Source organism: Schistocerca piceifrons, chromosome 11 (assembly GCF_021461385.2).
Source record: "Schistocerca piceifrons isolate TAMUIC-IGC-003096 chromosome 11, iqSchPice1.1, whole genome shotgun sequence".
Taxonomy (NCBI): Eukaryota; Metazoa; Arthropoda; class Insecta; order Orthoptera; family Acrididae; genus Schistocerca; species Schistocerca piceifrons.
This window is the reverse complement of record NC_060148.1, coordinates 101,912,419-101,934,653: the sequence shown is the minus strand read 5'-3', so window position 1 is coordinate 101,934,653 and position 22,235 is coordinate 101,912,419. Positions and strand designations below refer to the sequence as shown.

The window sequence follows — 22,235 nt, the reverse complement described above, 5'->3', positions numbered from 1 at the left end:
ATCATTTAACCATACAGTGAAGCTGCATGCCGTCGGGCAAAATTACGGCTGTAGTTTCCCATTGCTTTAGCTGTTCACGGTACCAGCACAGCAAGGCCGTTTTGGTTAGTGTTACAAGGCCAGATCAGTCAGTCATCCAGACTGTGGCCTCTGCAAGTACTGAAAAGGCAGCTACACCTCTTCAGGAACCACACATTTGTCTGGCCTCTCAACAGATACCCCTCCATTGTGTTTGCACCTACGATATGGCCATCTGTATTGCTGTATTGCTGAGTCACGCAAGCCTCCCCACCAACAGCAAGGTCCATGGTTCACGGGGGGGGGGGGGGGGGGGGGGTGGCGATGAGTAACACTTAAAGGACGTCTCAGAGACCATGAGCTACCTTGACAATTTTCTGGTTGTAGGAAAGTATACTGCTGATGTTGCTCTTCTCCCCATTCACAGAAGCTTACCTTCGTTGTAAACTTGGCATATGTTATTTTTCCATCCACCAGATCGAATATTTAGGACACATCTTCAGGCATATGGCTTACACCACATTGTGTGCCTACCATCCAAAAATTACTAGCCTCGTTAGATGCATTCCAGCCGAAGTCAGCCAAACTGTTATAGACCATTCATGCCCCATGCTTCAGCGATGCTGGCACCACTCGCTCTGTAACAGAGTTCCCTGTAAGTGGCCATCCTAATGCAATAAGGTGTTCCAAAACCTGAAGAAGGGCCTCTTCGACCTACCTGTCTCATGGCATACAATCCAACGAAACCATTGGTATCAGTGGCCGATGCTGACTGGCAGACTTTTGTCCCATATTGAGAATGGCGTGGAGCGACCCACTGCATTTGTATCCAAGACACTTACAGCAGGATAGAGGAACTACATAGAAAAGGAGGCTTTGGTCATCATCTTTGGCAGCAAACGCTTCCCTGCCTGCATCTATAGCTACCGTTTCACACTCGTGACATATCATAAGCCTCTAATGCGTCTCTTCAAGTATTCAGCAAGTTGCCACTGTGGGCCCCGTTTCTCTCAGGATATGCCTATTGTATCCAATATCACCCTAATGCCGCCCATACCAATGCCGATATCCTATCGCGATTTCATGTTAGTCACAACCCAGAATTTCATGAGGATCCAGAAGTCTGTTTTCATGAGGACAGTGAGACTGCCATCATCAAAAACCCATCTTCCAAGTGATGCACGCTTTGTGGGATATCACACAGTGACAGGCCATGTCCTCCAGGAGGATTTGCATTATACAACAGAAAGACAGCCTGCAGACAAAGTAATGTCTCATGTACCCAGACCTCCAAGCCTTCTGTAGCACGCAGCAAAAAAATGGTTCAAATGGCTCTGAGCACTATGGGACTTAACATCTTAGGTCATCAGTCCCCTAGAACTTAGAACTACTTAAACCTAACTAACCTAAAGACATCACACACATCCATGCCCGAGGCAGGAGTCGAACCTGCGACCGTAGCAGTCCCACAGTTCCGGACTGCAGCGCCTAGAACCGCACGGCCACCGCGGCCGGCACGCAGCAAAAGTCTTTATCCTTGCATCACATTGCGCTGATAAAGGTCACGATGGGCCATGCTCAGGTCCTCATTCCCAGAACCCTATGGCATTGGGAAGTAATTTTGACTCTCCTAGCAATACATCCACTGGAAGGGTATGGAGACATTTTATACGAGAATGGTGAAAAGGTGCCTCACATGTCAAAACAAGCAAGCTGTGCCCTCCTGTCAGTATTTTCCATGGCCTCCTATGGTGACTCATTGGTCCTGTCTTCAATTTGGACTTTGCTGGCCCATTCCTTGGAGCTGTGTGGCGTCTGATTTTGATTGTGAGCAGTGGGTTCTGCTTTGTGTTTTTCATGCCATTCACAACCTCAGCGAAGACGATCCAGATTGTTGCATGGTTGTTCGCCCTTAAAGGCGTCACACAAGCCTTTGTCACTGACAATGGCCCCAATTATCATCAGCAGAATTCTGATTCTTGCTATTCAATTTAATTTCATCAGTCCACATGGTCATCCTCACAAATCACCATTTTCCCTAGAATCAGAACAGCCACATACCTTCTTGTATCAATGGATTGTGTAGGTTTTCTTTGCAGGATCCAGTGCAGCTGTGGACACCCTCCATTTATTCTCCATTTGATTTGGCAGGCAATGTTTGAATTCCAGTTGCTGCAAAGAGGCTGTTGCTGCTGGCATATGTATGATGTATGGGCCCATCATGGATCCAAACCACTAATGGGTGCCATAACTCCTTCTTGCACTCCAGATGCCTGTAATGCGACTCTCTTTGCGCCATCTACCATTTCCTCCTACCCAAGACCTCCTGTGGCCAGCCACAATTCGTCACTCTCTCATCCCATATGAATAGAAGTGGATCGTCCCCCTCCCCCCTTCCCCAGAATGGTGAATGCTCCAACACGGTCGAGGCCTCCAGGGCCTGCTGTGGCCTAGATGCACTTTTGGGGGAGAATGGCGGGCAGTGGCAACATGAATTATGGTTGTACCATGTATGCCACAGAATGTAACACTCATGCAGTCCATAGCAGCCACGCAAGATTTTCAGAAGGCGCACCAAGAACTACAGACCAATAGATATCTCGACAGGCAAAAGTAAGAGGTCGCTGGCCTTATCGCATACCGTGCCCGTATACGGTCACGAGTTAGAGTGGGACAGCACGGTTCTTCCTGGAGAATAACTATTTAAGGAAACCCAGGGATCACTGTGGACAGTCCCCATCGACGAGAGTTGGCCGATTCATGCTACTGTCTCTACGCTATCGATGACGACAATTTAGCGGCGAGAAGTAGGCTTCTGAGTTGGAAAACAGCTCTCACTGATTGTTGGTCATTTCAATGTTGAGTTCCGGCTCCAGGGATCTAGGTGGAGCCAAATCCACTGAATTGTATTTTGTTCGGAAACGCAGGGGAGGTATAGTCTGATTGTAATTATAAATTGTGACAGTTAATTTTCCTTTCAAACAGACAATAATGGAACTAAGAAATTTTTTTGCTTCAACTGGGATACTCAATAACGAAAAACAGATGGATTTTGCAGAAATTATGAGCTCCACAGTGAGAATAAACAGCTAAATGGTAGTTCTGTTGTATGAATGCATAAGGCCCACAGGAATTCCCCCACATAGATGCAGCACAGTCATAGGCCTGTCCTCAGAAACGTGCTTTATAATTGCACGAAAGTTACCCATGTACTTGTCATCTTGTTTATCAATTTCAGTAGGATCTAAGTCATTAAGGGGGCCTTAATGCAATCTCCTGACATCCACAGATAATCACCACATCGATGAGAGGGTCTAGCCCTTTTCTGTTTCCTTCCCACCTGCTCCATCAAGCCTTAGTTCTGGCGATGTTTCATATCTTTTGCCTTGTTCATCATCATGTGAACAAAATTTTGACAATGGATTAGAGTAGCTATATAGTAAGTACTGCACGCCTGGATGTTGAAATATTGAACCCACGCCCGGATTCCTGGGTTCGATTCCCGGCGGGGTCAGGGATTTTCTCTGCCTCGTGATGACTGGGTGTTGTGTGCTGTCCTTAGGTTAGTTAGGTTTAAGTAGTTCTAAGTTCTAGGGGACTTATGACCACAGCAGTTGCGTCCCATAGTGCTCAGAGCCATTAGAACCATTTTGAAATATTGAAGATCATGCTTCCACACCAGAAACCTGAAGTTTTCCAGGGCTGTAACATTTTGATTACTACCTTTACCAGACTCGTCATAGCGAAAAACAAACAGTACTTACAGAAGACACCGTCCTCTTTGGCAGAGTATACTAAATAAAGTTGAATGTACGATATTGGCAAATTTGCAAAGTGAGGGGAAATATATAAATTGCATTAGGCACAGAAAAGTTTTGGAATTGTTGTAGCTTGATGTGATAATCAATTTTTTTTATACTTAGCGAACAAATACTTATCTCATAGTTACAGCCCGATCGTGTATTGTCTCCACGCAGCCAAACATAACCATTTCCAGCCAATGATCGGCTCAGTTGGACCAGAGGACCCAGTCCACTCCATGTAATCACAGTCCACACCAGTATGAAGCTAGCACCAGCTTGCGCTGTGTCTTGTTGACAACTTGCGCCATGACTTCGTCGGGGTCTGCACCATCCTCGAACTCTACAATCAGATCTTACAAACTTTAATCGGGACTCATCCAATCAGACCACCGTCTTCCAGTCGTCTAGGGTCCAACCAGTGGGATCACGAGCACAGGAGAAGGGCTGCAGGGGAAGTCCCGCCGTTATGCAAATGTACACACGTTGGCCACCTGCTGTGATAGCCCATTAACGTAATTTCGCTGCACTGTCCTAACGGATACGTTTATCGTACGTCTCACATTGACTTTTGCGGTTGTTTCGCGTAGTGTTCCTCGCCTCTTAGCACTGACAAACGCCGCTGCTCTCGGCCTCTAAATGAACGCCGTCGACCACTGCCTTGTTTGTGGTCAGAGGTACTCTTGACGCCGTGGATGTCCAAATGTTGAATTGTCTAACGATTTCCGAAATGGAATGTCCCATTTGTCTACCTCCTCCGTCGTGCGGTTATAATCAAGCTGGAAACCTTTTCATGTGAATTACCTGAATACAATCTACAGCTCGGCCAATAAACTGCCGCTTCATACCTTTTGTAGGCTGGACTACCGCCATATGTGAAAGGGCATACCGCTATCTCATGATTTTGCCACCTCTGTGTGGCTGTAGCAGCTGGCATCTCTCGTAGTTTGATTCTCGAACTTCAACCGTGGACTTCCTCTGGTATTTTTCTGATGATATATATATATGTCCATTTCACCTAAACAGATAATCAACAAACCCCTTCTAGCCAGCATTATTTTATTGATTTCGTTGTTTGTTATCTTATTAGTCCCTTTGACTTTTCACGGTGTGCCTTTAACAACACATTTCAAAAGTATTCCGTTTTTCAGTTCCTTACATCACAGAGTCCAGGTCACACATTTACAAGATGCAACACAACAAACGCGCTTTTGGAAGCATTTTACTGGCGTGTTAGCAGTCAGTTTTAGAGGCTAACATCTTTTTTCTATGTTTTGTTCGGATTCTTACTTTTTCCTCGCTTTTTACTCCTCCAGCGACTTTATGTCTTAAATCAGCAACAAAGTGTCGGAGTACGTGGCCATCCACGACAGGTACATGGACGCTGATTTGTCGCCGTTTTGTCACAAACCATTAGTAATACAGTTTCGTCATGACTTTGTCCACTTCATTGAAGGTGGAATCTAAGATGTGCTGGATCAAATGGTGTCGTTAAGGATATGTGGGTATTCACGTGACTTATTATTTTGACACAGGAAGAATGTCGTATTGTTGTACAGACTTGTGAAGAACAATATTTCTGTTAGGAGTACTATGTGGGTCATTTTTGACCCACAATGGATTTTCGAGGCCGTTACCCGCCTCTATAATCATCGCATGACGAATCGCTCCCGTGACTTTTCATCATTTATGGGGTTGTACAACTTACCAAAATTTCATCCCCCCTAGCTCACTCACCTAGAAGTATGAAAAATTTATCTGTTATACCAGTAGTACGATGTGGGTCATTTTTGACCCATACCTATTTAACGCACAGTTTGATATGAGGTAACACCGGTTTGCTGTCACTAAATATGATCTGGGCACGCCTCGACGTTATTCACGAGCTGTTAGAGTATATTATACTTTGGGCCAAAAAGAACATTAAATACGAAGTATTCGGTTGTCGAATGATACATTATGTCAGCGAGGCTTTCCGTTTTCTATGGACTGGTGACATGCAGAACTACGCGGAGTAACACTGCAAAACTACAGAATAACATGTGGCATATTATACTTCATTACTTTCATCATGGCAGCGACAGTATAACAGAGGTAGTGGCGGGGGACATACGTTGCCATGTGTAATTTTATTTATGTTCGAAACAGGCTTATGTGTCTTGAAACTATTTTATTGGTCTTGACACAGCTGCTGGTCTAAGATATTATTCATTTATTTGTGTGTATGAGTTTTGAAGACGGCTATATTATTATAGCAGAAACCTTGGTCTAGATTTAAAATAAACAAAATTTTGAGCAACTGTGGGCTGTTTTTCATTCGAGACAACATATTATACAGTGCAGAATCCCAACGCCCCTCCTACACTACTGTCTGGAGCACTGCTCTCTTACACTACAGCAGATGTCAGTCGCATCGCCCTTATGGAACGTCACGACTGACAGCTTCTTCACCTCCATTAAACAGGCAGATGAGCGCTGAAGTGGAGACGACACACTGTATGCAACTCACTCACAAGTCAGGCGACCATCTCCTCACAGATTACGATGGGAAATGGTAAAAGATATCCGTATCCTGCGTAACATGCATGCTGGATGTCAGAAGACTGAGAATATTGAGAAGTAACTTCCAGAAACAGTGAAGTTTTATAATGACACTAAGGATGGAGTAGATGTTTTTGACCAAATCGCTAGATACTACAGTCTCCGAGTTGTTACCCAACGATGCCCTGTAAGTGTCTTTTCCTTGACCTCGCCATGATTAACGCTCGCACAATTTTTAAGTTACGTACCTCTAAGATTAGATTACATCAAGGTCAGACAGAGATTCCGAAATCAGATACTGGATTGTAAGGCGTACCTAGGAGCAGGTATAGGCTGAAATTCAAGACATTAGTCAGGAAGAATCAATACGCAAAGACGTGGGATACGGAAGTACTAAGGAATGACGAGTTACGTTTGAAGTTCTCTAACGATATAGATACAGCAATAAGGAATAGCGCAGTAGGCAGTACAGTTGAAGAGGAATGGACATCTCTAAAAAGGGCCATCATAGAAGTTGGGAAGGAAAACATAGGTACAAAGAAGGTACCTGCGAGGAAACCATGGGTAACAGAAGATATACTTCAGCTGACTGATGAAAGGAGGAAGTACAAACATGTTCCAGGAAAATCAGGAACACAGAAATACAAGTAGCTGCGGAATGAAATAAATAGGAATTGCAGGGAAGCTAAGACGAAATGGCTGCAGGAAAAATGTGAAGACATCGAAAAAGATATGATTGTCGGAAGGACAGACTCAGCATACAGGAAAGTCAAAACAACCTTTGGTGACATTAAAAGCAACGGTGGTAACATTAAGAGTGCAACGGGAATTCCACTGTTAAATGCAGAGGAGAGAGCACATAGGTGGAAAGAATACCTAGAGAGCCTCTATGAGGGTGAAGATTTGTCTGACGTGATAGAAGAAGAAACAGGAGTCGATTTAGAAGAGATAGGTGATCCAGTATTAGAATCGGAATTTAAAAGAGCTTCGGAGGACTTACAGTCAAATAAGGCAGAAGGGATAGATAACATTCCATCAGAATTTCTAAAATCATTGGGGGAAGTGGCAACAAAACGACTATTCACGTTGGTGTGTAGAATATATGAGTCTGGCGATATACCATCTGACTTTCGGAAAAGCATCATCCACACAATTCCGAAGACGGCAAGAGCTGACAAGTGCGAAAATTATCGCACAATCAGCTTAAGAGCTCATGCATCGAAGCTGCTTACAAGAATAATATACAGAAGAATGGAAAAGAAAATGGAGAATGCGCTGGGTGACGATCAGTTTGGCTTTAGGAAAAGTAAAGGGACGAGAGAGGCAATTCTGACGTTACGGCTAATAATGGAAGCAAGGCTAAAGAAAAATCAAGACACTTTCATAGGATTTGTCGACCTGGAAAAAGCGTTCGACAATATAAAATGGTGCAAGCTGTTCGAGATTCTGCGAAAAGTAGGGGTAAGCTATAGGGAGAGACGGGTCATATACAATATGTACAACAACCAAGAGGGAATAATAAGAGTGGACGAGCAAGAACGAAGTGCTCGTATTAAGAAGGGTGTAAGACAAGGCTGTAGCCTTTCGCCCCTACTATTCAATCTGTACATCGAGGAAGCAATGATGGAAATAAAAGAAAGGTTCAGGAGTGGAATTAAAATACAAGGTGAAACGATATCAATGATACTATTCGCTGATGACATTGCTGTCCTGAGTGAAAGTGAAGAAGAATTAAATGATCTGCTGAACGGAATGAACAGTCTAATGAGTACACAGTATGGTTTGAGAGTAAATTGGAGAAAGACGAAGGTAATGAGAAGTAGTAGAAATGAGAACAGCGAGAAACTTAACCTCAGAACTGATGGTCACAAAGTCAACGAAGTTCAGGAATTCTGCTACCTAGGCAGTAAAATAACCAATGACGGACAGAGCAAGGAGAACATCAAAAGCAGACTCGCTATGGCAAAAAAGGCATTTCTGGCCAAGAGAATTCTACTAATATTAAATACCGTCTTTAATTTGAGGAAGAAATGTCTGAGGATGTACGTCTGCAGTACAGCAATGTATGGTAGTGAACATAGACTGTGGAAAAACCGGAACAGAATAGAATCGAAGCATTTGAGATGTGGTGCTATAGACGAATGTTGAAAATTAGGTGGACTGATAAGGTAAGGAATGAGGAGGTTCTACGCAGAATCGGAGAGGAAAGGAATATGTGGAAAAACTGATAAGAAGAAGGGACAGGATGATAGGACATCTGCTAAGACATGAGGGAATGACTTCCATGGTACTAGAGGGAGCTGTAGAGGGCAAAAACTGTAGAGGAAGACAGAGATTGGAATACGTCAAGCAAATAATTGAGGATGTAGGTTGCAAGTGCTTCTCTGAGATGAAGAGTTTAGCACAGGAAAGGTATTCGTGGCGGGCCGCATCAAACCAGTCAGCAGACTAATGACAAAAAAAAAAAAAAAAAAAAACCTCTAAGAAGATTTCACGGCGGGACCTTATCCTCAGAGTAGCAGATGACCTCGCTGCCTCTTACACACTTCAGACAAAACTCAGTCTCCCCTTACATGCACTCCATACTGGCATTGGCCAATACGGAGTTCGAAGGTCTTCTCAAATTCAGGTTTCCTGCAGACAACAAAACTACAAAGGGAAATAAAACGTCAAGTGCAACAAGTATGTGTGCAAAAGATGCCGAACAAAAACTGTTGTCGGCTTTCTGAATCTCAGAGTAGGCAATTCTGTCACGTCCTTTTTCTTAAATATACTTAAATATTTATAATTATAGGCTGAAGTAATTTGTTCTTATGTTTTATTTCCTTCATTGCAATAACTACAAAAAATGCAGAGCATTTTAGTCACCTACTGCTTTTTAGAATGTTTCACTAATATTTGGTGCTTATCTTATTTTTCTATAAAAGGAAAAATACTATTGATACTCACATAAACAATATGTTTTGATTCAGTTTCAATCTTTTTATAAAGAAAAACATTACAACAATGCTTTACCAAATTTACGAAATATTGTGGAATTTCTTCTGTAACATTTAAAATAAAAAAAATGTTTACTTAGAGAAAATTCATATTTGACCGTGTACTATTCATTTTAGAGACGTATTGTCAACATGAAGACACTCATAATACCACCCAGATACGAACAAAATGGTGGTTTTCTACTGCGGGTAAAAATGACCCACATGGTATTACCAGGGGTATGGCGAAGTCTAGTTCATTTAGTGTTAGGAAGTGATGGTTGACGCAGATCCACTTGTGGCTCAAGCATGTTCTCACATGGAGGGTGCTGTGCAAGGGGAGGGGTCTACTCAGTGACGCTGTGTTTCAGAATCGCCCACAGCAGGACAGGTCCAGGAGGGGAAAGAGGCTCCCACTGTGGACCTGGGCACCCTGCTGGACGCTGGAGATAGCGCCGTGGTGACTCTGGTGGCGGGCGACACCCGTCTGGCAGCGCACAGGGCCGTCCTGGCCGCCAGGAGTCCCGTGTTCGCCTCTATTTTCAGCCACGGCACGCTGGAGGCCACAGTCCCAGACGTGGGGGGCCAGTTACTGCGCCATCTCGTGGCCTACATGTATACCCTGCAGGCCCCGCAGCTGGCCAAAATGGCCCCCCAGCTGCTGGTCGTGGCTGATAAGTACGGCTTGTCAGGCCTGAAGGCACAGTGCGAGCAGCAGTTGGCCTCACAGCTGTCTGTTGAGACTGCGGTGACCACAGCTGTGCTCGCTATTCGGAACTCCTGTAGCAGCCTTAAGAAGGCCGCCGCCGCCTTCATAGAGACTCATATTTTACACGTGATGGCCACGAAGGGCTGGGCAGATGCGCTACATTGTCAGCCTGAAGATCTGATTGAAGTGCTCAAGCTGCTGTCTGAGCCAGCAGCAGAAACCAGGTAAGCACAAGACAAGCTACATGCCTACATTGTCCAGTCCTGTGTAGTTCTGTTTGTGTGCGTGTATTTCCAGCCCCTGAGTATCTTTACGTGTATGTGTGCTGCAAAATACACCATCACTGACAGACATTTTTTGATATCTCGCGATGCTTTCATTGATTTCTCATGTTAGATTAATGTTGTTGTTGTGGTCTTCAGTCCAAAGACTGGTTCGAAGGAGCTCTCCATGCTACTCTATCGTGTGCAGTACCTACTGCAACCAACATCCTTCTGAACCAGCTTAATATATTCATGTCTGGGTCTCCCTCTACAGTTTTTAACCCCCCCCCCCCCCCCACGCTGCCCTGCAATACTGAATTAGTGATCCCTTGATGCCTCAGAATATGTCCAACCAACGGATCCCTTCCTTTAGTCAAGTGCTACAAATTCCTCTTCTCCCCAACTCTATTCAATACATCCTCATTAGTTATGTGATCTACCAATCTAATTTTCAGCATTCTTCTGTAGCACCACATTTCGAAAGCTTCTATTCTCTTCTTGTCCAAACTATTTATCGTCCATGTTTCACTTCCATACATGGCTACACTCCATACAAATACTTTCAGAAAAGGGTTCCTGACGCTTGAACCTATACTCGATGTTAACAAATATCTCGTCTTCAGAAACGCTATCCTTGCCACTGCTGGTCTACATTTTATATCCCCTCTACTTCGACTATCTTCAGTTACTTTGCTCCCCAAATAGCAAAACTCATCATCTACTTTAAGTTTGTCATTTCCTAATCTAATTCCCTCAGCATCACCTGATTTAATTCAACTAAATTCCATTATCCGCCTTTTGCTTTTGTTGATGTCCATCTTATATCCTCCTTTCAAGACACTGTCCATTTCTTTCGCCGGCTGAAGTGGCCGTGCGGTTAAAGGCGCTGCAGTCTGGAACCGCAAGACCGCTACGGTCGCAGGTTCGAATCCTGCCTCGGGCATGGATGTTTGTGATGTCCTTGGGTTAGTTAGGTTTGACTAGTTCTAAGTTCTAGGGGACTAATGACCTCGGCAGTTGAGTCCCATAGTGCTCAGAGCCATTTGAGCCATTTTTCCATTTCTTTCAACTGCTCTTCCAGGTCCTTTGCTGTCTGTGACAGAATTGCAATGTTGTCGCCAAACCTCAGAGTCTTTATTTCATCTCCATGGATTTTAATTCCTACTCCTAATTTTTCTTTTTTTCCCTTTACTGCTTGCTCAATATATAGATTGAATAACATCAGGGATAGGCTACAGCTCTGTCTCAGTCCCTTCCCAAACACTGCTTCCCTGTCATGCCTGTCAATTGTTATAGCTGCCATCTGGTTTCTGTGCTAATTGTAAATAGCCTTCGCTCCCTGTATTTGACCCCTGCCACCTTCAAAATTAGAAAAAGAGTATTCCTCTCAACATTCTCAAAAGCTTTCTCTATGTCCCCAAATATTACAAACGTAGGTTTACCTACCGTTGATCTATCTTATAAGTCGTAGGGTCAGTATTGCCTCACGTCTTGCAACATTTCTATTGAATCCAAACTGGTCTTCCCGTGCTCGCTTTCTACCATTTCCATTTGTCTGTAAAGAATTCGTGTTTAATATTATGCAGCCTTGACTTGTTAAACTGTAATATACACACCTGTTAGATTTAAAGAAGTACTAGATCCAACTGGGTTTATTACCGGATAGGTTAGCTTAAAAAAATCATCTTAGAACTAAATTATTCGTTGATTTATAAGTGGTTTTAACATTATTTGCGGTCATTACTTGTACTGAACTGCATATGTGGAAGAGGCTTATAGGTTCTGGTGTAAAGTATCTGAATAAGTGGTAAATTTGCTGTGAAGACGGCAGGAGCCACATCAGTGGTGGACACAGTGATGTGCTGCTCACAGCAGATGTACACCGGACACAACGATGTGTAGTGTTAGCAGCCAGGGCAGCGAGCCTACAGGCTTTATTCTGTTTGCTGTGCAATTCACCATAAATCTCTTTACTCAGTATTACATATATTGTTCTCTGCTGTATCTGCTGGTGTTCACAATGAGATACTTACAAGTGACATATGCTGCATAAAGGAAAGATGGCGTTGATCAACAAGCGTGTAGTCCGACATTAACACCAGGAACTCTGCAGCGCAGTTCAAAGAGATCAGAAAAGAATTTAAAACTTTCCATCTCTGATGTTGTCATGACATAAATATTAAACCTTGGAAAAAATAGGTGCTGTACAGAAAACGGTCAGACTGATCGCTATTTCCACATTACTACTGCAGCTTGATTTCTATGTTTCTCCTTCACTTTCTATGTTCATTTCTGAAATATACCTACGGTTACAGAACAAACTTTGTTTATTCTCCCCAAGTAGTACAGTGTTATAAGATACACGTCTTAAGATGTGTGGTAGGTTCCAAGAAGAAGGGTGCGGTGCTGAATCGAATCATGAAGAAGACTTCCGTTGCAGGACGTGACACAAGTACGTCTGCAGGAAGCTGTAGGTACTTACTCCTCAAACAGCCTGCGGCCACTTCAGGAGACAACAGACCAGTCTCAACAACTCAGAAAGATCCACAAAATGCGCAGATCCACACAACGCTTCCCATTTCCTTTCGCATTTTGTTCAGTTGTTCCAAAGGATATATGCTGTAATTTGGACATTCCCATTCTCTAGCACATTAGGAGAGGTGGTTTTATTAGTCAAAACGCTGTATGTCCTTCTTGGTGGAACATCTGTCAGTTGTCTAGCAACCTGCCGGCCTTGCTTGTACTTCTCTATGCTGTTTATAAAGGCTGCCCAAAGAACTTCACAGTGTTAGGACCTTCCCTAGCCCATACATTGCAGTTACAGATACATCTCCCACAATATGAGTATTCATAAGACCTTTTGTCTCATTATCATTTTTAAATGCTATATCACTTAACAAATGCACCATTAAATCCTAATGCCCAATAGTTTTCAATTTTATATATATATATATATATATATATATATATATATATATATATATATGTGTGTGTGTGTGTGTGTGTGTGTGTGTGTTCAGAAATTTCCTTTAGAGACTTATATGATTTGTAGAGGGGAGTGAGAACTGGAATCCATGTCCAGAAACATACCGTTTCCCTCCTACGAAGGTCTCAGTTCAGATGTTTAACTCATCCACTTCTGCTTGAGCAGCTGAGTTGGGTGTGATGCAGTACAGTTATTAGATAACAATTCGAAAGAAACACAGCGAAAGATCCCTTTATCAGCTAAGCCTCTTGTTTGTATTATCACTTAAATATTGTGTGTTCACATTACCTCAAAACAAAAACTCAACCTAGCATACTGTACATGCAGAAGGTAATGTTTAAGTTTTCATGAAAACAAATGTGCGGAACTGATAAATGGATGCTTCGTTATGTTTACTTTCGGATTGTTACCTAATAACTGTACTACATCATGCCTAATTCAATTCCTGAAGCAGAATTGCATGATTTAAACATGTGAACTCAAACTGTCGTAGAATGCATACAGTACGTTTCCAGACGGGGTTCCTGTACAAAATATTACATACTCTCTCCCCTTTAAAAGTCCTAGTAGTTTGTAAAGAGAATTTCCGATGTATGCTTCCATCACTGATAGAGTTTCCACTTATCAATCTGTATTTTCTCCTCACTTGTAGCAACCACAGTTTACTTTAGTCACATGTAATGACTAATAATGATTTAATGCGTCTTTACACAACATTACAGTGTCTCCTGTGTTATGTAACCCATGTCCCCTTAATTTAAATTCAACTCTTTCCTTCGTTCTACAGCAAATCTCCTTATCACAGTCTCATAGAACTGTATATATAGAATATAAGAATTAAACAGAATTTCTATTTTCATTCGAATAACAACTTCCGATTACATATCTTGCATAAGTGTATGTATAGAGTACTTTGCCTTTTTTTATCTTAATGCTCAATGTTCGCTAGTTTATTGAGAATGCTCGTTGGCCAATGTGAAACAAATATATTTACTTGCCTATTTTGGTGACAGTTAAACGTATTAAGGGAATAGCTGCTCAGTATCACACATTCTGTAACCCTTGCTTCTCTAAATTTCCTTTGGTGCACAGTTCAGAATCTACTCTTCTGTAGTTTACCAACTGTGCATCCTACAGCCAAGTCCCTAACAGCTACCGATACTATCTGATGATAATGGTACAAGTTGTACATGTAAAGATTATTTCCATTTTTATTTCTGTGGGAATGTTGTTTTTATGTATTTAAACTACGCTGATGACTAGTTGTCATATCAGTTCTACCTAAATGTTGACCATAGCATGTATCTTTTATTTGTACTTTAATTTATTCAGCCTGTTGTTTGCTAAGCGATGCTTCTAGTGTGGGGGCTAAACCGATTAGCACAGGGGTACGTCCTTCGTCTCAGAGGACCCACTACTGATGTTGAAAGTGTGTGTTCTATTAGTTGTATCTGGACAAACTCTCAGCAGCATTGTCTGCAGTGGGCTGCCCTCTGTCCTCCGTGTGCACTGCGTGACCACACACTGTGTCTCTGCACAGCACTCCAGCCACTGGAGACAGCGAGGTCACCCCGACCAGTCAGCTGCACATGGGCCACAAAAACTGCAGCAGGGCTCCTGTTCCAGCTGCAAAGCACACAGCTACTTGCCCCACTCCCACATTTGACGATGCTTCCGTCTCTTTCCTGCGGTGAGTACTGTCGCTATACATGCACGATTTCCACATTCACTATACCACTTATGAGGGCGTTAGCCAAGTGATCTTATCCAAACACAGAATTTCACTTTATTGTATTTTTCGATAAAATAGAAGTTATAATTGTCAAGAAACGGAATTTTATTTGTTAATTTTTGATGTTTGTGTAAGCATGTATCATAGTGTTTCTCGAGATATTTTTGTGGGAACAGAGTGTGAATTACAACCTGTTCAGACCACAATTGGTCCACTCATGCAGTTATTTGACAAAGGTACCATAAACAACTTTTACTCTACAAATTTAGTGAATGAATAGGTGTGTCGGGTGAAAGCTATCATTTCAGTGGTGGTTTCCCATCTCCTAAAGTAAATTTGTATCAAACTGGTGTTACAGCTACATCTATGCATTGTAACTAAAATATTACTTTAATGCGAATAAATAATTATGTACAAGTTCGTTATGGTCGTCAAAAGGAAATGATGATGGGTCATTATGAAGGAAAAGATGTAAAAATGATATCCATCAGGAGAATAAGGTTATGGAATGTTGTAGAGTGAAGTTTAATTTTTATGTGATTTCCTGCACTTTTTCTTCAAATTAGTTTTTGACGTTTCAGTATTTAGTAAAAGTTGAAAACTTGCGCCATACTGGGTGTACAATACTTGTACATTTGGAACAAGCGGCCTTAACTAGTAGGTCATCCTATCAAACGACCTCACTTGGCTCAAACTTTCAGCTGTCAGTTTTATTTCCATGTTTGTTTTGCAGACACTCTAATTACGTTTCACGGGATGAGCCGGAATAGCACCATTGAATGAATGGCGTCTGTAAGAGACGGAGGTTCAGTCTGCCACAAGAGCTGAATATGAGGTCGTCTAGCAGTAGTTGTTGGAAATCATTTGTTGGAACATCAGCCTCAACGAAACTGGGAGTCACACGTGCATCGTGTTGCGAGGCAGCCTAGTAGTAAAGGCGACTGCTTGTGATGAGCGAGAAATATGTATTCGACATCCTGTATGGGACAAATTTTCGGTGGTCACTACATAATGGTCAAGATGGCTGGTCATGTTAATCAGGCAATCCTCCTGTACGTGTGGTCAGGTCGAGTCGTGTGTAGTGGCGTACGACGTCTTCTGTAAACAAATCCCTGCAATTGACAGTGTGTCACAGGTGTTGTGGGTACAGATCTTGACTCAGCATGTGGAAATTTCTGCGTAAATGGATCCTGATATCGACTTATATTTATGCAAATCGATTATCGATGGTAGCAGATAATGGTAGATGACTTTACGAAAAACTGTGAGTGCACATTGCATTACATTTGTTGCATATTTAAAGACCTGCCACCTGACATTTTAAAAAGCATGTCGTGCATTGTGCAATTTTACATATAATACTGCATTGTTCTACATCACTAGTAAAATTAGTTTTGAGCTATAAAAGGAGGGTAATAACAATGAATTACAAAGTAAATTAAATTAGTTGTAGGAAATAGAGTATTAATAAATGATAGTAATTAGAACAGAAAATAGAAACATGGGAAAGGATTGATCTCCAAATATTATTTTACTGTTAAAACAAAATATAACATATAAATTATGATTTGTGTGGTTGCCATTCCATGTGGGAGGGCCTTGGCAGAAACCTTACTAAATGAAATACGTCACAAGTGATTGCGAGTGTATTTGTTTATACTGTCTATGGAGTAGGGACACTAATTAGATCTTATCTAGGGCATACTATTGCACTATTTGTGTTGCCATGGCTAGATGTAGTTACCCATATACATGTCGTATGTGTGCTGTTATCTTGTATGTCTCTGAGCATGATGTTTTTATCTTTAAGCAATGTCATAGGCTGGAGTGGAACCACAGTACCTAAAGATTCGCCTCACCATATAGCATATTCCTTAGATGTAATGAGTGTCTCAGTTCTTCAATTAGTCGTTTTCCTTCCCATTTTTAACTGTTGCATTGAAAATGCATATCAGGTAAATGAAAAAAATCACATGCGATGCCTCCTTTCTTATAGTTATCTTTTTTTGTCTGTTTTAGGTATTGAACCTCTTATAATATGAGTCTTTGTCTGATGTTATTGCTGTGCTTGTGTCATTTTCTGTTCCCGCATCTACGTCAATGTCTGTGGTGTGTCTGAGTTTGTGTCCTCCCAAGGATCGTGTTGTTGTGGTTGTTATGTGCTTGTCTGAGATCTGCCTTATGAGTTTCCTCGTCTGTAGATTTCGTGCAGTATTCTTGAAACATTAACAGTTGCGTTGCTTAGAGCATACTATTTGTCTGGGTCTCGTAGCATTTCTTTGATGTCGTTATGCTCTGTTACAGATCTTATGTGTGTGAGGGTTTTGAATGTAATGTCACATGTTCAGGAGACCCATATGCCACACATGTGCGTGTAGTACTCTAGCTAAGGCCCACACTGTTCAAGCGCAGTCGCAATGTGAACAACGGCACGGCTTGGATCCGTATGCTTCTGATGAAGCTGTACCTGTAAATTGTGGAAGAAGGCCTTTGTCGGTCATCTCCCAGTCCATTTTTCAGGTCTCAAGGTGGCTGTTATTTAATTGACTCATGTCTGCAAAGTTTGCCCCTGTTATTACTGGAATCTTGTAGTGTGTACCCCTCATGACCCAGCACACCGGCGCTCTGTGGTGGATAATGACGTCAATGCGGCAAGACCCCAGAACCACACACAAGGCTTCTACTGACGTGGTGCCAAAAGCACGCAGCATTCTGAGTAGCATGCTCCTCTGTCCTAGCCTCACTGTGCTTCCATAGGCCACTGGACACAGGCAGTGTGTTTATGCACCTGCTGCGAAGCATAGTAAGGCTCCCAAGAGAGCTGCATTATATGTTTGTAGTGAATGCACAGGACCATATAGTGATTTCATTGCTAATGCACTTACTATTAAAGTCAAAGACTATGTATTTTGCACGTGAACAATGCGTATACATGCCATCAATTAGCAACAATGACAGTATTCAACATGCTTTCTTAATATAATTAAGGCGTACTAAAATAAGCTATTGTGTGACATACGAATTTCTTTATTATTCAAGGGGATATATGGGAGCGAAAGAAGAATTGTAAAGTTTATATTTTGGTACAAAGTCCATACGTGAATTTAAGGAAACACAACGCCTGCTCCACAGAGATTCCAGTACTTCGTGCTTTGGTGAACCAGGACAATCAGCCATGGGCATGCATAAACTGTAGATTCAATTTACATTTAAAAGCCTCGTACGCCATAGGTGGACAATACAATTCACACACAGTGATACATAAGAAGACAGAACACTTATTCTAAAGTTATATCACGAACTGGTAACAGACAAGCATTTGCCAAATGTCGTGCATAAAATTAATGCAGGTGATGTAACACAAGAAGAGGTGCATGCTAACAGCCAACGAGAAGAAAGTATACAAAAAAATTATTAAAGAGACAGACCACAGCGGGAATCTGTAGAAATGCCTAGTACCTCTCTGCTTGAGGTGACAAGCAAACATGCACACCGCAAAACATACGACATCGTTAAGCACAGTGTACATACTGTCGAGGAAAAAGTTTAAAATATATTGTATGTAGTATATTCAAAATTAGTGAATCTCAGTAAAGTACGTGACAGAAAAGGAATTATACCAATTTATAGTGTTACGAAAACCTGAGGGATGCAATCCTAATAAAATATCAAAAAGCGATGGGGGAACTACTGGAGAAGGAAATAAATGTTAGAACAGAACACAAAACAAACTACGACAGTATTTAAAAGACTGGTCGAGAATTGTGTTAGTAAGGATAACAAGAAGAGAGCAGAACGTGTGTCGAGAAAGACTTTTGTTATGCATGGTTCCAATAAGCACATCGATGTACAGGTAGAAGAAAGTTAAGACCTTCCTCACTGACGGCTGTGCGAACGCGTAAAACACCTTACATAAAAGATCACAAGTTATGAAAGACTAAGTGCCTACGAACGATAACCTCAGAAACGGAGAGGCTTCGAACGTGCCAGAGTCGTCGGCATCTAGAGAAAGTGGCTGGAGACCAGTGAAACCACGAGCGGACAGTGATGTGTTGAGCGCCCACATCTCATCTCAGAACACTGAGGTCAGAGTTTTGTACAGCAGGGTAGGTGGTGGTCCGGCGGCACAGTAGAATTCTGGTGCCGGCACAAGTGGTTAACAGCAAGAACCTGGCACACGTTGTTGAATGTGAATATGCATACTGCATGATCTGATACAAGTTTGCATGTGGACAGATTAAATCATCATTGTTGGATCTTGCCCACTCGTATCCTATAGGGTGCCTAATGGATGCTGCGTCCTCAGAATTCTACACAATAACTTAAGTATAAAACGTTAGTAGTTTTATTTCTATAAATCAGATTGACAATACTTAACTTTAATGTAAAAAGGTGTCACAAGCGATGGGCGACATGCAATATAAACTAGTCAAGTGCAATATGCAATGTTCAGGCAAGTCTGTCTCTCAGTTTGTGGATCACAACTATCAGTTCTCGTAGCAGTCTCTGCTACGCCATGCTAATGCTGTCCACTAATGTCTGGCCGCGGCTGGCAGGAGCGTCGCCTATATTCATTTCCCGCAGGTGTCAATCCAGTCATGGTGCGGTCCTAATCAGTGGACCATTGGCCCATGTCGTTTCACTGCCTTCTCTGGTCTTGCGTTCTTCGTCTTCGTTAAAGGGGTCTTGTATTAAGTGCGACCATGGTGGGGGATGCATGAGTGTAGGCGCAACGACGGGCCGAAAGCTGTGGCTGCAGGGGACACCAAGCTTCCAGCCGTACCCCGCCATCCGGCCTGTGCCCTGGCAAAAATGGCCCCCCAGAAAACGACCATAAGAGTATGCGTCCACCTCCTGGTGTAGAACATGTAGAAGGCGGCGACTGCTGTGTTGTGGGCGGATCCAGCTCTATAGGTGGGACGAGAGGGGACGGAGGAGGCGAAGGGGTCGTCCTGCAGTGTCTTGATGTGCTGTGGCCACTTTGCTATCTGGACCCGTGAATCAGGGGGAAGAGACACTCAAAAATCGTTGTGTACAGGACAGTGGCGAAGTTGATTTTGATGGCGGCACTGCAAAGCATCTGGAACTTAAAAAAGATACATGCAAGCGCCAAGTCGATGGACCATCCCATCCTTGTCGCCCACTGTTGGGTCTTGCCCACTCGCCTCGTATAGGTTGCTGCCTTCTCGGAATTCTATATAACAATTCAAGTTAATAACTTTAATAGTTTCACTTCGTTAAATCAGATTGACAACGCATAATTTTAATGTACAAAGGTGTCGCAAACGATGAGGGACATGCAATATAAATCAGGATCTTGTGTAACATGCAGTGTTCAGGCAAGTCTGTCACAAAATTTGTGGATCACAACTATCAGCTCTCGTAGCACTCTCTGCTATGCCATGCTAATTCTGTCCACAAATGTCCAGGCGAGGCTGTCAGGAGCAGCGCTTATATACACTTCTTGCAGGTATGATGCGGCCCTAATCAGTGCACCATTGGCCCATGTCGTTTCACTGCCTTCTCTGGTCTTGCGTTCTTTTTCTTCGTTCTGGCGCTCGTGGTTATGCCAGAACCGTCACTACCACTGTAGTGGCAGCAGGCTCATCGAGACTGGACAGTGGATCACTGGAAACGTATGTTCTAGTAGGATGAATCATGTTCTTTTGGTTACATTATGCTGATGGCCATGTCCAGTCATGCCATCGTCCAGGTGGACAGTTACCCAAAAGATGCACAGGTCCATATATGCTGCACAGTGAGAGCCGGAGTATGTGGTGGGTGCTATCACCTGGGCTTACATGACATCTGTCACCGATGCCACCATGACAGCTGAGGATTACCTGTACACTAATGCGGATAACCTGTACATTTTCATGCATTATGTCTTCCTCAACGACTATGACCCTGTCACGAAGACAGGATTGTGGTACAGTGACTGGAGGAGAATGATACTGAACACCTCTTGTCTCGTCCACATAATTTGCAGCGTGTGAACCTGATGGAAAACATCTAGCTCGCTATCAGACGTCACCTCCACGAATACAAAGCAGTAGTCCATAATTTTCGAGAGCACGGTGTTGTGTAAATGTAGAGATAACACACACATAAATTTAATCAGAATTATGCACAGGAAGGCTAAATAAGGGTGACAGTTACATTAAATCTGATTCTTTGGCATTACACATTGCACACTACAAGCAAAGCAAAGTAGGTGCCAACAGAACAGTTAGTGGCCGAGGACAGAACGCAACAGCAGGCATAGTAAGGAATTACACAACATGTCCCCACTGTCCTCTTTCATCCCCCTCACCATAGAGGATTTCTCTGCATCTACTATCCAGCGTGGTAGCCATCCATCTTGGGCAGCTGTCAGGTACCCTCTTGGTCCTTGCCCCCTAACAACGCAGGGATCGCACTGCTGATGTCTGAGCTGCAAACTCCCCACATTTGCCAAGCAGTACATGCCCATCTTCTTGGGGAATCAGGACTCCTGGTCACAGCCATCGTGCCAGGTGGCCTTTGCTGTGGCTGGGTGGCGCCTGTGGAGAGACCCTCTGATCAGAGTGCGTGGCGTGAGGGCGCACGACCTACAATAAAGTGCACCAAGTCATCTCTTGTTGGTGACTGGCGCCAGCAATCTCTAAGAAGGGCAGGGTAAACTATAATGTTGACAGATATGATCCTGAATTGTTCTCCTCCGTAGTTACACCATGAGAGGAAGAAAGGAGTATGGAAAAGAGAGAACATTGTTCGCCAAGTTATTTAGTCTGCAGCAGAATAGATGAGCACTGCTTTCTGGCTATAAAGCCTCTATTTTCTTTATCAAGAACCTGGAGGACGAGCTTGACGAAGTGGCTGTATTATCGAAAATGAGAAATGCGGCAGTCCTAAATTAGACAGTATCCTGAGCCCAGCCCTGGGCGTTGCTCGCCTGTGACCTGCTCAGTCATATTCCTCTTCCTGTCATCCCCCATCAACATGGTCCCCCACAACATGGTCGAAGGGATTATTTTCCACCAGGACCTTCTCTTGCAATCTGACGACAAGCACCACACCAATTTAGAACAGTGGGGTGTTCACTTCATTCGGCATATCTATACGGGACTGAAAAACAATAGGGTTGCTACTGGTGCCTACATCTTCCCCTTTGAGGTTGGTTCATTTCCCAAAAAATCAAGGTGATGGTATATCGATGTGATGTAAAA

The 22,235-nt window shown here is 42.9% G+C and overlaps 1 protein-coding gene across 2 annotated transcripts in view; it reads left to right on the top strand.

Moving 5' to 3' along the window:
• LOC124720047 (serine/threonine-protein phosphatase 6 regulatory ankyrin repeat subunit B-like) overlaps positions 1–22,235 on the top strand; it is a 59,750-nt gene that overhangs the window by 25,584 nt on the left and 11,931 nt on the right. For both annotated transcript variants that reach the window (XM_047245305.1, XM_047245304.1), the window contains exons 4-5: positions 9,709–10,270; positions 14,836–14,985. In XM_047245305.1, the coding sequence (XP_047101261.1) occupies positions 9,709–10,270; positions 14,836–14,985 (712 nt within the window). The remainder of the gene's footprint in view (positions 1–9,708; positions 10,271–14,835; positions 14,986–22,235) is intronic.